At 54.6% G+C, this 15033-nt stretch overlaps 1 protein-coding gene across 16 annotated transcripts in view; it reads right to left on the bottom strand.

The window, feature by feature from the left end:
- CACNA1B (calcium voltage-gated channel subunit alpha1 B) overlaps positions 1-15033 on the bottom strand; it is a 482132-nt gene that overhangs the window by 233546 nt on the left and 233553 nt on the right. For all 16 annotated transcript variants that reach the window (XM_064171600.1, XM_064171605.1, XM_064171604.1 and 13 more), the window contains one exon: positions 12501-12616. In XM_064171600.1, the coding sequence (XP_064027670.1) occupies positions 12501-12616 (116 nt within the window). The remainder of the gene's footprint in view (positions 1-12500; positions 12617-15033) is intronic.

Genomic DNA, 15033 nt, shown 5'->3' with positions numbered 1-15033 from the left:
GCAGCACAGCCTGACAAGGTGGCAGCCACCTCTCCCTGCTCCCTGCCATCAGCAAACTTGTTGAAGGTCACAGAATATCTTAGGTTGGAAAAGACCTTCAAGCTCCTCGAGACCAATCATTGGTTTCACACTGACAAATCCTTGCCTAAACCAAATCCCTCAGCACAACATCTGAGCACTATGACACAACATCTAATCACTGTGACTAGATGCCCACTCTGTCCCTTCCTCCAGGTGGCTGAGGAACACACTGAAAAGGATTGGACTGCCCTAGCAGAACAGATTCACTCACAACAGCTAATGCAGAGGCCCCTGGGCAACACCACTTGTTCAGGAGCTCAATCTAGACTCCGTGCCACTGACCACCACCATCTGAGCTCTGTTCTTCAGCCAGTTTCCAATCCACCTCATTCTCCTTTCATCAGAAGCAGGCAGATTCCAGCTCCATCCTGCAAAATGCCACAAGGATGATCTGAAGCAAATGGGCACAAGCCAACCTCATGAGGTTCAACAAGACCAAGGGCAAGGACCTGCAGCTGGGTCGAGGCAATGCCAAGCACAAATCCAGGCTGGGCAGGGAGTGGCTGCAGAGCAGCCCTGAGGAGAGGGACTTGGGGGTGCTGCTGGTGGAGAAGCTCAACTGGAGCCAGCAGTGTGCACTTGCAGCCCAGAAAGCCAAGCAGAGCCTGGGCTGCAGCAGCAGAAGTGTGGCCAGCAGGGCCAGGGAGGGGATTCTCCCCCTCTGCTCTGCTGAGACCCCACCTGGAGTCCTGCATCCAGCTCTGGAGCCCCTGGGACAAGAGGGCTGTGGAGATGCTGGAGAGTGTCCAGAGCAGGGCCAGGAGGGTGCTGAGAGGGCTGCAGCAGCTCTGCTGTGAGCACAGACTGAAAGAGTTGGGGCTGTGCAGGCTGGAGCAGAGCAGGCTCCCAGGTGACCTTCTTGTGGCTTGCCAGCATCTGAAGGAGGCTAGAAAAAAGCTGGGGAGGGACTTTGGAGGCTGTGAGGGAGTGTCAGGAGTAGGGGGAATGGAGCAAAGCTGGAGGTGGGGAGAGTGAGGCTGGAGGTGAGGAGGAAGTTGTTGAGCAGGAGAGTGGTGAGAGGCTGGAATGGGTTGCCCAGGGAGGGGGTTGAGGCCCCATGGCTGGAGGTGTTTGAGGCCAGGCTGGCTGAGGCTGTGTGCAGCCTGCTCTAGGGTAGGGTGTCCCTGGGCATGGCAGGGGGTTGGAACTGGCTGCTCCTTGTGCTCCCTTCCAACCCTGACTGATTCTATGACTCCAAATGAGCTCCTGAGTTGGCAGCTGGCTGACTGCACTCTTCCTTGTAGCATTACAAACAACAAGTTCCTCCACATGCTTGACACAGGTGTAATTTGGGGTCTTACTAAAACACCTGGCTCACTGAATTTGGCTTTGAAGTCCATTTAAGCCAGCCTAGATGGAAGGCTAACTACAAACTGGAATGAAATCCAAACAAACCAGAGGCCAAACATCAAACTGGAGCTGAAACCCCTCTAGAAGAGCACCAGAGGGATCACCACTACCACACAAGTCTTATGTAAATATCTTCATTGATCATCTGGGAAAGAGAATGAACAATATATTAATTAGACAGCAAGTTGAGGAGGCTGAAAATTACTGTCCAGGCCTGAAGACTGGAAACCCAAAGAGGAGAGCAAAATCACAGCATCACAGAATGGTCTGAGTTGGAAGGAACCTAAAAAAGGTCATCTAATCCAACCTCCTCTGCAGACAGCAGGGGCATCCTCAACTAGATCAGGTTGACCAGAGCCCTGTTGAGCCTCACCTTGAATATCAGAGAATCAGGCAGGTTGGAAGAAAGCTCCAAGCTCAGCCAGCCCAACCTAGCACCCAGCCCTGGCCAACCAACCAGACCATGGTACAAAATGACCCAGCCAGGATTGGCTTCAACACCTCCAGCCACAGCCACTCCACCACCTCCTTGGGCAGCCCATTCCAATGCCAATCACTCTCTCTGACAACAACTTCCTCCCAATATCCAGCCTGAACCTGCCCTGACACAGCAATGTGGCCAGCAGCACCAGGGCAGTCCTTCTGCACCTGTACTCAGCACTGCTCAGGACACACCTTGAGTGCTGTGTCCAGTTGTGCCCTTCTCCATTCAAGAGAGATGTTGAGGTGCTGGAAGGTGTTTGGAGAAGGGCAGCAAGGCTGGGGAGGGGCCTGGAGCAGAGCCCTGTGAGGAGAGGCTGAGGGAGCTGGGGGGGTGCAGCCTGCAGCAGAGGAGGCTCAGGGCAGAGCTCATTGCTGCCTGCAGCTGCCTGCAGGGAGGCTGTAGCCAGGTGGGGTTGGGCTCTTATCTCAGGCACCCAGCAACAGAAGAAGGGGACACAGCCTCAAGTTGTGCCAGGGCAGGCTCAGGCTGGCTGTTAGGAGGGAGTTCTTTCCAGCAAGAGTGATTGGCATTGGAATGGGCTGCCCAGGGAGGTGATGGAGTGGCTGTGGCTGGAGGTGTTGAAGCCAAGGCTGGCTGGGGCACTTAGTGCCATGGTCTGGTTGATTTATCTCTTGCTGAGCATTGCTCAGATCCTCTCTGGGGCTGCTCTTCTGCTCCTCACAGAGCTGCTCCAGGCCCCTCAGCACCTTCATGGCCTTTGCTGGCCTCTCTCCAGCAGCTGCCTGTCCCTGGAGCTGGGGAGCCCAGAGCTGGATGCAATACCCAGTGCTAGCAAAATCCTCCAGAGTCACAGCAGAGCAGCACCAGCAGCTTTTGCTCTTCCCTTTATGCAAACAGCTTATTACAGCTCACTGCCTGGGGCTGCCACAAGGGATTTCTACAGGTACTGAACTGTCTGGAACTCTCCTCCCTGGCTGCTTTCTTCCTTCCACCCAAGCAGTTTGCTTTGGTCGTTATCCCACATTGTCCCACAGCCCTGGACAAGGAGGATTCATTACCTAGCTTGGAAATTCATCAGCATTTCCTGGTTGAAATTCTAGCTCCTAAAACAGCAATGGGAAAGCCCCAAGGACAGCAGAGCCTTGAATTTCAGCATCTCCATTCTAAACAGTTGCTTCTCTTGGAGTGGGGCCAGAGGAGGCTACAGCAATGCTAGCAGGGCTGGAAGGGCTCTGCTGTGAGGCCAGGCTGAGAGAGTTGGGCTTGTTCAGCCTGGAGAAGGCTCCAGGGAGACCTTCTGGTGGGCTTTAAAAGGGCTGATCACAAAGCTGGGGACAGACTTTTAAGCAGGACCTGTTATGACAGGACAGAAGTGATGGTTTGAAACTAAAAGAGGGAGATTCACACTGGAAAGGAGGAGGAAATGTTTGACACTGAAGGTGGTGAGAGCCTGGCCCAGGCTGCCCAGAGAGGTGGGAGCTGCCCCATCCCTGGAACCATTCCAGATGAGGTTGTGTGGGGCTCTGAGCAACCTGCTCTGGATGCAGAGGTCCCTGCTGGCTGCAGGTGGAGTTGGACTGGATGAGCTTCAAAGTTCCCTTCCAACCCAAACCATTCCATGGCTCTCTCAGCCTTCACACTGCCTTTTCCCATCCACAGACTTGATTTTCTAACACCCCTAAGCTGATTTGCATTGCACTCACTCTCCAGCTGTACTAAGAAGCTTTTTGTACTCCTGTTGTAGTTTCAGCAGTTCCCTGCTCCAGCTTTTTTGGCTGTTCTAGAAAGGCTTCTGGAGCTCATGCTATCAGACAGAACAGAAGCATGGGCCTCTTGCAGCAGTTTCCCCCTGTACTGAGGGCACATTTATGCAGCACTGGCAACACAGGAATGGAATAGCCAGCCATTCCCAGAGGGATGCAGAGCTGGAGCATGGTTTGGATAGCCAACCATTCCCAGAGGGATGCAGAGCTGGAGCACGGTTTGGATAGCCAGCCATTCCCAGAGGGATGCAGAGCTGGAGCACGGTTTGGATAGCCAACCATTCCCAGAGGGATGCAGAGCTGGAGCATGGTTTGGATAGCCAGCCATTCCCAGAGGGATGCAGAGCTGGAGCATGGTTTGGATAGCCAGCCATTCCCAGAGGGATGCAGAGCTGGAGCATGGTTTGGATAGCCAGCCATTCCCAGAGGGATGCAGAGCTGGAGCATGGTTTGGATAGCCAGCCATTCCCAGAGGGATGCAGGGCTGGAGCATGGTTTGGATAGCCAGCCATTCCCAGAGAGATGCAGAGCTGGAGCATGGTTTGGATAGCCAGCCATTCCCAGAGGGATGCAGAGCTGGAGCATGGTTTGGATAGCCAGCCATTCCCAGAGGGATGCAGAGCTGGAGCATGGTTTGGATAGCCAGCCATTCCCAGAGGGATGCAGAGCTGGAGCATGGTTTGGATAGCCAGCCATTCCCAGAGAGATGCAGAGCTGGAGCATGGTTTGGATAGCCAGCCATTCCCAGAGGGATGCAGGGCTGGAGCATGGTTTGGATAGCCAGCCATTCCCAGAGGGATGCAGGGCTGGAGCATGGTTTGGATAGCCAGCCATTCCCAGAGGGATGCAGAGCTGGAGCATGGTTTGGATAGCCAGCCATTCCCAGAGGGATGCAGAGCTGGAGCACGGTTTGGATAGCCAGCCATTCCCAGAGGGATGCAGAGCTGGAGCATGGTTTGGATAGCCAGCCATTCCCAGAGGGATGCAGAGCTGGAGCACGGTTTGGATAGCCAGCCATTCCCAGAGGGATGCAGGGCTGGAGCACGGTTTGGATAGCCAGCCATTCCCAGAGGGATGCAGAGCTGGAGCATGGTTTGGATAGCCAGCCATTCCCAGAGGGAAGCAGAGCTGGAGCATGGTTTGGATAGCCAGCCATTCCCAGAGGGATGCAGAGCTGGAGCATGGTTTGGATAGCCAGCCATTCCCAGAGGGATGCAGAGCTGGAGCATGGTTTGGATAGCCAGCCATTCCCAGAGGGATGCAGAGCTGGAGCATGGTTTGGATAGCCAGCCATTCCCAGAGGGATGCAGAGCTGGAGCATGGTTTGGATAGCCAGCCATTCCCAGAGGGATCACAGGATGTCAGGAGTTGGAAGAGACCTCCACAGCTCATCGAGTCCACCCCACCTGCCAGAGCAGGAGCAGAGAATCAAGCCCAGGGCACACAGGAACACATCCAGACAGGGCTGGAAAGGCTCCAGAGGAGACTCCACAACCTCTCTGGGCAGCCTGTTCCAGTGCTCTGGGACCCTTCCAGGCAAGAAGTTCATCTTCATGTTGAGCTGGAACCTCCTGTGCTGCAGCTTCCATCCATTGCCTCTTGTCCTATCCCAGGGCACAGCTGAGCAGAGGCTGTCCCTGTCCCTTCCTTCCTGACCCCCAGCCCTCACCTACTTATAGACATTGCTCAGATCCCCTCTCAGCCTTCTCCTCTCCAGACTAAGCAGCCCCAGGGCTCTCTGCCTCTCCTCAACAGGCAGTGCCCTTTCAGCATCCTTGTAGCCCTCCCAAGTAGATCCCTGTCCCTCTTACTGGGATGCAAAGCTGGAGCAGAGCCTGACTGTGTGTTCATATCTACCAGGACCAGAGAGGGTCCAGCCAGCACCTGCTGGTTTTGTTCACAGGCTCACAGGATGTCAGGCATTGGAAAGCACCCAAAGAGCTCATCCAGTCCAAGCCCCTGCCAGAGCAGCACCACACAATCCAGCTCAGGGCACACAGGAACACATCCAGACAGGCCTTGAGAGCCTCCAGAGAAGGAGACTCCACAACCTCTCTGGGCAGCCTGTGCCAGGGCTCTGGGACCCTTCCAGGCAAGAAGTTGCCCCTTGTGTTGAGCTGGAACCTCCTGTGCTGCAGCTTCCATCCATTGCTGCTTGTCCTATCCCAGGGAGCAGTGAGCAGAGCCTGTCCCCCCAGCCCTCAGAGAGTTATAGACATTGATTCAATCCCCTCTCAGACTTCTCCACACTAAGCAGCCCCAGGTCCCTTAGCCTCTCCTCCTCAGCCAGTGCTCCTGTCCCCTCCTCATCCTCCCAGCCCTCTGCTGGACTCTCTCCAGCAAATCCCTGTCCCTTTTGCACTGGGGAGCCCAAACCTGAAGGCAGCTCATTTCTGAGCAGGCAGACTGAAGTTACTGCAGAAGCTCTCAGCTTGGTTAAGCAAAAGATCTGGGCCAGCTTCCTTTAGTGCTGACATCAAAGCAATTGTCTTAATCCAGTCTAATAAACACCCCCCACCAGGTGCTACAGTGCCCAAAGCCTCCACAGTGGGGAAAACTGTTCCCTTCTATGAGTCATTTACAGCTTATTTACTTCCCACCACAGCTGCAGCACAAACCTCTCTTGCTCTGCTGCTAAAACCCACTGGAGGATCATTTTGATGAGCTACAGAGATCACTTGCAGGAAAACTCAGCCCAGCACATATTAACTTGGCTTTAGAACTGAACATTGCTCTTCACTGCAAGCTGTGAGCAGCTCCAGCAAGGACCCAACCATGCTTTGCTTTTCCTCTTTGATTGGACAGTAAAGATTCCCTCTAAGCTCTCCATGTTCTAGAGTAGCTGACACACATATCCTGACTAAACCAGAGGGCATTTGCCTCATGCAGCATCCAAGAAGACTTCTGGGGCTGACTGGTTTCCTTGGCCTGCTTTTCTGAGATGCTGAAAGGTCTGAGCTAAGTGAAAACAGCTTTGAAAATAGTGGTGGGGAGAAGCAATTGTGGAGCCTTCAGGTTGATGTTGAGATGCTTTTCTAGGCAGGGCAGCTTCATTCCTCTTCCTTTATTAATAGGGAAACTGAGGTCTACTGTTAGGCAAAGGATCACAGAACTGTTTAGGTTGGAAGAGACCTTTGAGATCATCAAGTCCAGCTATTAGTGCTGCCAAAGCTGGTGCTAAACGATGTCCCTAAGCTTCTGTCTTAAATCCCTCCCACCACTGCCCTGGGCAGCCTATTCCAGAGCTCCACAAGCCTTTGGGGGAAGAAATTGTTCCTCATGCCCAACCTAAACCTCCTTGGGTGCAACTTGAGCCCATTTCCTCTTGTCCTGTTCCTTGCTACCTGGGGGAATAGACCAACACCCAACTGGCTCCAATCTCCCTTAAGGGAGTTATAGAGAGCAATGAGGTCTTCCTCAGCCTCCTTTTCTCCAGGCTGAACACCCCCAGCTACCTCAGCTGCTCCTCACAGGATTTGTGTTCAAGACTTCTCACCAGTCTCATGCCTTTCTCTGGGCACATTGATCTCTCTACATGGATGCAGTAAGGATGCTGCAGGCACATCATAGGATCAGCACAGATTGGAAGAGAGCTCCAAGCTCAGCCAGCACAACCTAACACCCAGCCCTGCCCAACCAACCAGTCCATGGCACTAAGTGTCCCAGCCAGGCTTGGCTTCAACACCTCCAGCCACACAGACTCCACCACCTCCCTGGGCAGCCCATTCCAATGCCAATCACTCTCTCTGACAACAACTTCCTAACAACATCCAGACTCAACCTGTCCTGGCACAGCTTGAGGCTGTGTCCCCTTCTTCTGTTGCTGGGTGCCTGGCAGCAGAGCCCAACCCCACCTGGCTACAGCCTCCCTGCAGGCAGCTGCAGGCAGCAATCAGCTCTGCCCTGAGCCTCCTCTGCTGCAGGCTGCACACCCCCAGCTCCCTCAGCCTCTCCTCACAGGGCTCTGCTCCAGGCCCCTCCCCAGCCTTGCTGCCCTTCTCCAAACACCTTCCAGCACCTCAACATCTCTCTGCAATTCAGGAGCCCAGAACTGGACACAGCACTCAAGGGGTGTCCTGAGCAGTGCTGAGCACAGGGGCACAAGAACCTCCCTTGTCTTGCTGGCCTGGCAGCAGTGACTCTTCCCAGCTTTGTAGCCCTTCTCTTGACCTGCTCCAGCACCTCGTTGGTGAGGGTCCCAAAACTGAAGCCAGTATTTGAGATGTGACCTTGGCAGTGCTGAGCAGAGTGGAACAATCCCAGCCCCAGTTCTGCTGGTCCAGGCCAGGATGCTACTGATCAAGTGTGGCACTGGGTCAAGTGTGACTGTCCTGACACCAGCCAGGACCAGCAGCAGCACTGACACTCTGAAATGGCCCTAAACTATGTGCTGGCACCACAACGTGCTGCCATCCTTCCTTCTTTCCAAGTGCATGCTGAAGCCAGGGGCCAGATGTGCTAAATGTGCTTGTTCAGCCTGGAAGGTCTTTTCCAACCAGAATGGTTCCATGATTTATGGTCAGAGCAGCTCATTCCAGCACTGCACAGGAGCAGCTGTGCCCAAACTGGGGCCAGAGCACTGTGGTGCTGTTTGTGTGGGGGTGGCTCTTTGCCTGGAGGCACAGCTTCTGTTTGCTGGGCACGTCCTGGGTGCCAGTACTTGGAAGAGCTTTTTCACACATCTCCTGCTGCTTTGCTCCTGCTTTCTGCTCTGCCTGTCCTCAGGGGTAGTGCTTTTAGGCTGGCAGTTGGAGTTAGAATCACAGAATCAGTGAGGGTTGGAAGGGACCACAAGGAGCAGCCAGTTCCAAGCCCCCTGCCATGCCCAGGGACACCCTACCCTAGAGCAGGCTGCACACAGCCTCAGCCAGCCTGGCCTCAAACACCTCCAGCCATGGGGCCTCAAACACCTCCCTGGGCAACCCAGTCCAGCCTCTCACCACTCTCCTGCTCAACAACTTCCTCCTCACCTCCAGCCTCACTCTCCCCACCTCCAGCTTTGCCCCATTCCCCCCACTCCTGACACTCCCTCACACCCTCAAAAGTTCCTCCCCAGCTTTTTTGGAGCCTCCTTCAGATACAGGAAGGCCACAAGAAGGTGACCTGGGAGCCTCCTCTGCTCCAGCCTGCACAGCCCCAACTCTTTCAGTCTGTGCTCACAGCAGAGCTGCTGCAGCCTCTCAGCATCCTCCTGGCCCTGCTCTGGACACTCTCCAGCATCTCCACAGCCCTCTTGTCCCAGGGGCTCCAGAGCTGGATGCAGCACTCCAGGTGGGGTCTCAGCAGAGGGGGAGAATCCCCTCCCTGGCCCTGCTGGCCACACTGCTGCTGCTGCAGCCCAGGCTCTGCTTGGCTTTCTGGGCTGCAAGTGCACACTGCTGGCTCCTGCTGAGCTTCTCCTCCAGCAGCTCCCCCAAGTCCCTCTCCTCAGGGCTGCTCTCCAGCCACTCTCTGCCCAGCCTGGATTTGTTCTGGGGATTGCCTCGACCCAGCTGCAGGACCTTGCCCTTGGTCTTGTTGACCCTCCTGAGCTTGGCTTGTGCCCACCTCTGCAGCCTGTCCAGGTCCCTCTGGCTGGCATCCCTGCCCTCCATCCTGGCTGCTGCACCACACAGCTTGGTGTGGGCAGCAAACCTACTGAGCCTGCACTCAATGCCTCTGTCCATGGCACCACAAAAATGATCTTGATGATCTTATAGGCCTTTTCCAACCAAAACAGTTCTATGATTCTAAGTGGCTGTGCCCACAGGAGAAGGGCTGTGCCCAGGACCTTGGAGCTGTGCCCTGAGCAGGTCCCCCAGGAGCATGGGGAGAGTGGGGATGTTGCTGGACCTCCCCAATGCTTTGGTCTGGCCATGGGTTTTGACAATGTGGCCAGGAAGGGAAAATCTGGAAGGCCTGAAATGTAAGCTAGGAACTAACAGCAGCTTTTATGGTGGCTTGGAGCCATTCTTTCCCCCAGCACTATAGAGAGTGACAACTGAGTGTCAGCTCTATTGACAGAGCTTTATTCACTGTGACAGTGCCACAGCAGCTCTCCTCAATTAGGTGACCACACTTCATGCTGTGGTTCTGTTGGACTCAAGAAAAGAATCATTCCCTTTCCTTCCCACTTACAATTTGGCTTCCCATTTGTTTATAGCTTTTGTCCTCCATTAAATCCAAATTAATTAATGCTTTGCCCAGGAGCTGGAGCAGAATGGGCTATGGTCCTGCCTTGGCTTTAGTGCCATCTTGCTTTGAAGGCTCTTGTGATTTCTTAGTCTGCAAATCATTGCTCTCCCTATTAGGAAAATCAAGATGAGAACTCCCTTGCAGGGGTATGGGTTGCTTAGTTTTCTGCTGTTAACTGTTCTGCCAAGAAGAGCTACTCAGAGGTCACAGAATCAGGCAGGTTGGAAGAGACCTTCAAGCTCAGCCAGTCCAACCTGTATGTAGAATCAACCAGGTTGGAAGAGAGCTCAGGTTGGAAGAGAGCTCCAAGCTCAGCCAGCACAACCTAGCACCCAGCCCTGGCCAACCAACCAGACCATGGCACTAAGTGCCCCAGCCAGGATTGGCTGCAACACCTCCAGCCACAGAGACTCCACCACCTCCCTGGGCAGCCCATTCCAATGCCAATCACTCTCTCTGACAACAACTTCCTAACAACATCCAGACTCAACCTCCCCTGGCACAGCTTGAGGCTGTGTCCCCTTCTTCTGTTGCTGCTTGCCTGGCAGCAGAGCCCAACCCCACCTGGCTACAGCCTCCCTGCAGGCAGCTGCAGGCAGCAATGAGCTCTGCCCTGAGCCTCCTCTGCTGCAGGCTGCACACCCCCAGCTCTGTGGAGAGATTTTTGCTAACAGGACATGAAATGATAAACATGAGCAACCCGTGCTGGGAAGTGCCCTTGAGTCCATCTTGGGACCTAAGATACCAGGTGCTGGGTAGCAGCCCCCACATGCAGCTGCAGGGGGTTCAGTGCCAGCTGCATGTGGGCAGAGCTATGCAGCCTAGGGACTGACCCTCAGAATGTTATTGTATATCACCCTATCCATGCCATGATTGTAACCCTGGACCAACTGGAGCTATTCACATGTACCAATCCTAAACTAAGTTAGCTGTGCACACCCCTTGCAAGAAAGCATAGAACTCACTGCAACACAGAAACAGAGCTGGAAAACAACTATCTAACCACACTGGTGAACAAAGAGTCGTTTTACCCAGGTGCTCCACCAGCACAGCTCCCTTCTGCCCTTCTCTCAACACCTTCCAGCACCTCAGCATCTCTCTTCAATTCAGGAGCCCTCAACTGGACACAGCACTCAAGGTGTGGCCTGAGCAGTGTTGAGCACAGGGGCAGAAGAACCTCCCATGTCCTGCTGCCCACACTGCTCCTGAGCCAGGTCATCACCTGGCCTTGTCTGGAAGCTATCATAGCTTCACAGAATGGTCTGGATTGGAAGGAACCTTTAAAATCATCAAGTTCCACCCCTCTGCCATAGGCAGGGACACCTCCCACTAGAACAGGTTGCTCAAGGTCTCATCCAACGTGGCCTTGAACACCTCCAGGGAGGGGACATTCACAACCTCCCTGGCCAAACTGTGCCAGTGTCTCACCACCATCACTGGAAAGAATTTCTGCCTCATTTCCAGTCTCAATTTCTTCTCTCCCAGCTCAAAGCCATTGCCTCTCGTCCTGGCACTCCCAGCCCTTGTCACAAGTCCCGCTCCAGCTCTCCTGCAGCCCCTTCAGGCACTGGAAACTGCTCTAAGGTCTCTCTGGAGCCTTCTCTCCAGGCTGAACAGCTCAAACACTTCCAGCCTGACCCCACAGAGGAGGTTCTCCAGCCCTCTGGCATCTTCACAGCCTCCTCTGGCCCCTCTCCAGCAGCTCCAGGTCCTCCTTGTGCTGGGTTCCCAGAGCTGGAGGCAGTGCTGCAGGTGAGGTCTGAGCAGAGCAGAGGGGCAGAATCCCCTCCCTGTGCTGCTGCTCTCCCTGCTCTGCCTGCAGCCAGCACTCAGCTGCCTCTGGCCTGCCAGCAACCAGTGCTGGCTGCTGGGCACTTGGGCACCAACTGACACCCCCAAGTCTTGGGTCACCTCCGCAGTCAGCAATAACAAGGAGGTGTGTGTGTGGGGGGGGGAACTGTCCTTGTCCTGTGCCATCAGCAGCCTCTGCTTGCCACAAAACTCCCTGAAGCAAGAGCAGAAGCTCCCTGTCGTGGAAGGCAGCAGAGGGGTCCCCCTCTTGCAAAACCCTCATTTGTACACAGAGTTGTGGCTCACATAAAGGCTCACAGCCTTCGAGAAGTCAGAATATTGCTTTCATCTGCTTGCATGCCAGCAGCTGCTGTCATCATCATCATCATCACAGTATCATCACAGTATCATCAGGGTTGGAAGAGACCTCACAGATCATCAAGTCCAACCCTTTAGCACAGAGCTCAAGGCCAGACCATGGCACCAAGTGCCACGTCCAGTCCTGCCTTGAACAGCTCCAGGGACGGCAACTCCACCACCTCCCCGGGCAGCCCATTCCAGTGCCCAATGACTCTCTCAGGGAAGAACTTTCTCCTCACCTCCAGCCTAAATCTCCCCTGGCACAGCCTGAGGCTGTGTCCTCTTGTTCTGGTGCTGGCCACAACCACCCCTCAGGTAGTTGCAGACAGCAATAAGGTCTCCCCTGAGCCTCCTCTTCTCCAGGCTAACCAATCCCAGCTCCCTCAGCCTCTCCTCGTGGGGATAGTTACAAATAAGTTTGGGGAAGAGCATTTTAGTGTTTATAGTAACAAATCTCTTCAACTCTTTCAATTCAGCCTCGCAGATCATTCCCCAAAACCTAAACTTTCTCCTCCATAACACTCCCTTGGCCTTACCTGCTTTGAAGATCCACTCCAGGTACCCGTTGAGCTCCCTCTCGATCTGCTGCTGGCGGCGCAGCTTCAGGAAGGCGCGGCGGTTCTCCACCCGCTCCCGCTCCTTGGCAAACTCCCTGCAGGGACACAAGAGCCACAAAGGACACCTTCACCAGTGGGCAGGGGGAGCACACAGCTCTCCATGTGACTTCCAGACTGTTGGAGGCAGAAGCAGTCAGAGGAACCCACAGCACACTGCACGCTCAGGGCCGACAAACTGCTGCCGCTGGAGCGTGGCTGGTGGAGCTCAGCTGGGTGGTGGAGCTCAGCTGTGTGGTGGAGCTCAGTTGTGTGGTGGAGCTCAGCTGGGTGGTGGAGCTCAGCTGGGTGGTGGAGCTCAGCTGGGTGGTGGAGCTCAGCTGGGTGGTGGAGCTCAGTTGTTGTGGTGGAGCTCAGCTGGGTGGTGGAGCTCAGCTGTGTGGTGGAGCTCAGCTGTGTGGTGGAGCTCAGTTGTTGTGGTGGAGCTCAGCTGTGTGGTGGAGCTCAGCTGTTTGGTGGAGCTCAGCTGTGTGGTGGAGCTCAGCTGTGTGGTGGAGCTCAGCTGTGTGGTGGAGCTCAGCTGTGTGGTGGAGCTCAGCTGTTGTAGCTTGGCCATTTCTCTGGCTCTCTCGTCCTGGATGAGGACTGCACATGCCATATGCACACATTTTGTCTGTTCTAGGGCCACACCATCACAATGAGATCTGACACAACCACATGATGCCAGTCATGCAATATGAATTGCTGTCTGCAACACCTCCATCTCCCTTCAGACCACAACAGGATTCCTCCAGATGTGCAGTCATAGAATCATTGAACCAACCAGGCTGGAAGAGAGCTCCAAGCTCAGCCAGCCCAACCTAGCACCCAGCCCTGCCCAAACAACCAGACCATGGCACTAAGTGCCCCAGCCAGGCTTGGCTTCAACTCCTCCAGCCACAGACACTCCACCACCTCCCTGGGCAGCCCATTCCAATGCCAATCACTCTCTCTGACAACAACTTCCTAACAACATCCAGCCTCAACCTCCCCTGGCACAGCTTGAGACTGTGTCCCCTTCTGTCCCTGGCTGCCTGGCAGCAGAGCCCAACCCCACCTGGCTACAGCCTCCCTGCAGGCAGCTGCAGACAGCAATGAGCTCTGCCCTGAGCCTCCTCTGCTGCAGGCTGCACCCCCCCAGCTCCCTCAGCCTCTCCTCACAGGGCTCTGCTCCAGGCCCCTCCCCAGCCTTGCTGCCCTTCTCTCAACACCTTCCAGCACCTCAACATCTGTCTTGAACGGAGAAGGGCACAACTGGACACAGCACTCCAGGTGTGGCCTGAGCAGTGTATATCTTGTTTTGCCCTCCCTGTACCTTTGTAACTTCCTTACCTCATACACCTTTTATTTATGGTTAACTTTTTCTTCCTTCACCTTCCAAATAGCAGTGAGATTATTTATTTGGATCTCCTTTCCCTTTCCTCTCTCTCCATCTAATTCCTTTTCTTTTGGCAAAGAAAGGGGGGAGAGGGAAGGGCATGCTTGAATTTGTTATTGGCTCTATCAACTCTATTTGAGTCTCTGGGACACTTAAATCAGAACCAAGACAACATCCTACTGCCTCGTCTGAAATGATGCTGAGGCAGCAGTGCAGCCACCACCCTGGCACCCACACTGGGGCTTTCCCCAGGTTAATTCCCATCACCTCTGTCAAGATGTTCCAACCTGGGGATGTCTGTGCTCATCTACCCTTTCTGGAGCTCTGAACCAGCCTCTACAAGCCCTAAGACATCTTAACTCAGCTGAGTCCATCAAATCTCCAGCTAAGTGCTGCAAGCTAATCACAGCTCCTGACAAAAATCTCATCTAATGACCTGCTCATTACCCACAAGTGCCCTTAAAAGCCAGCAAGGAGCAGGAGGTGGGAAGAAGATGGGAAAACAAGGGGGAAAGCAGCTGGCCAGAGGCAGCTTTGCATTCACAGCCTACACTCTGCCCTTCAGAGCTGATGCTCTGAATCACTTTGGCAGGACTGCCTGACCCACGGAAAAGAGACTGCAGGCAGAACTTGGCTCAGCACTGTGCCACACAGCAGTACCAGCCACTGATGGGAGAGCTGCCAGCAGCTGAAGCCCTTATCTCCATTTTGGCAGTGCATCCCAGCCTGCTGACTCCCCTCTCCTGCCCCTCACCTGACAGCCCAGACCATGACCCCATCCCTGAAACGGAGGAAGCCGAAACATCGCTCTGAACCCACAGCTCCTCCTTGGCGTTCAGCTGGGTCACCTCTTTCCTCTTCTCTTCCTGATTAATGCCCTCATTTCTGGTTCAGTGCCTGCTGGTTGGGGCCACAGACCTCCTCTTGGTTTTGTTTTCTGTCTGGATGGGGAAGGAATGAAATCAGACAGCAGAAGGTGACAAGATGCATTTCACTTGCCAGGCGCGGAGGGGCCACGCTTCCTGAGCAGGGCAGGGCTGCACTGCATGGGATAGGAAGCAAAACCCAGCAGGGAATTCCATGAAGGACCAAGTGGGC

The sequence above is a fragment of the Pogoniulus pusillus genome, chromosome 35, assembly GCF_015220805.1.
Source record: "Pogoniulus pusillus isolate bPogPus1 chromosome 35, bPogPus1.pri, whole genome shotgun sequence".
NCBI lineage: Eukaryota > Metazoa > Chordata > Aves > Piciformes > Lybiidae > Pogoniulus > Pogoniulus pusillus.
The sequence above is the reverse complement of the archived record's forward strand: the minus strand, read 5'-3'. Positions and strand labels throughout refer to the sequence as shown.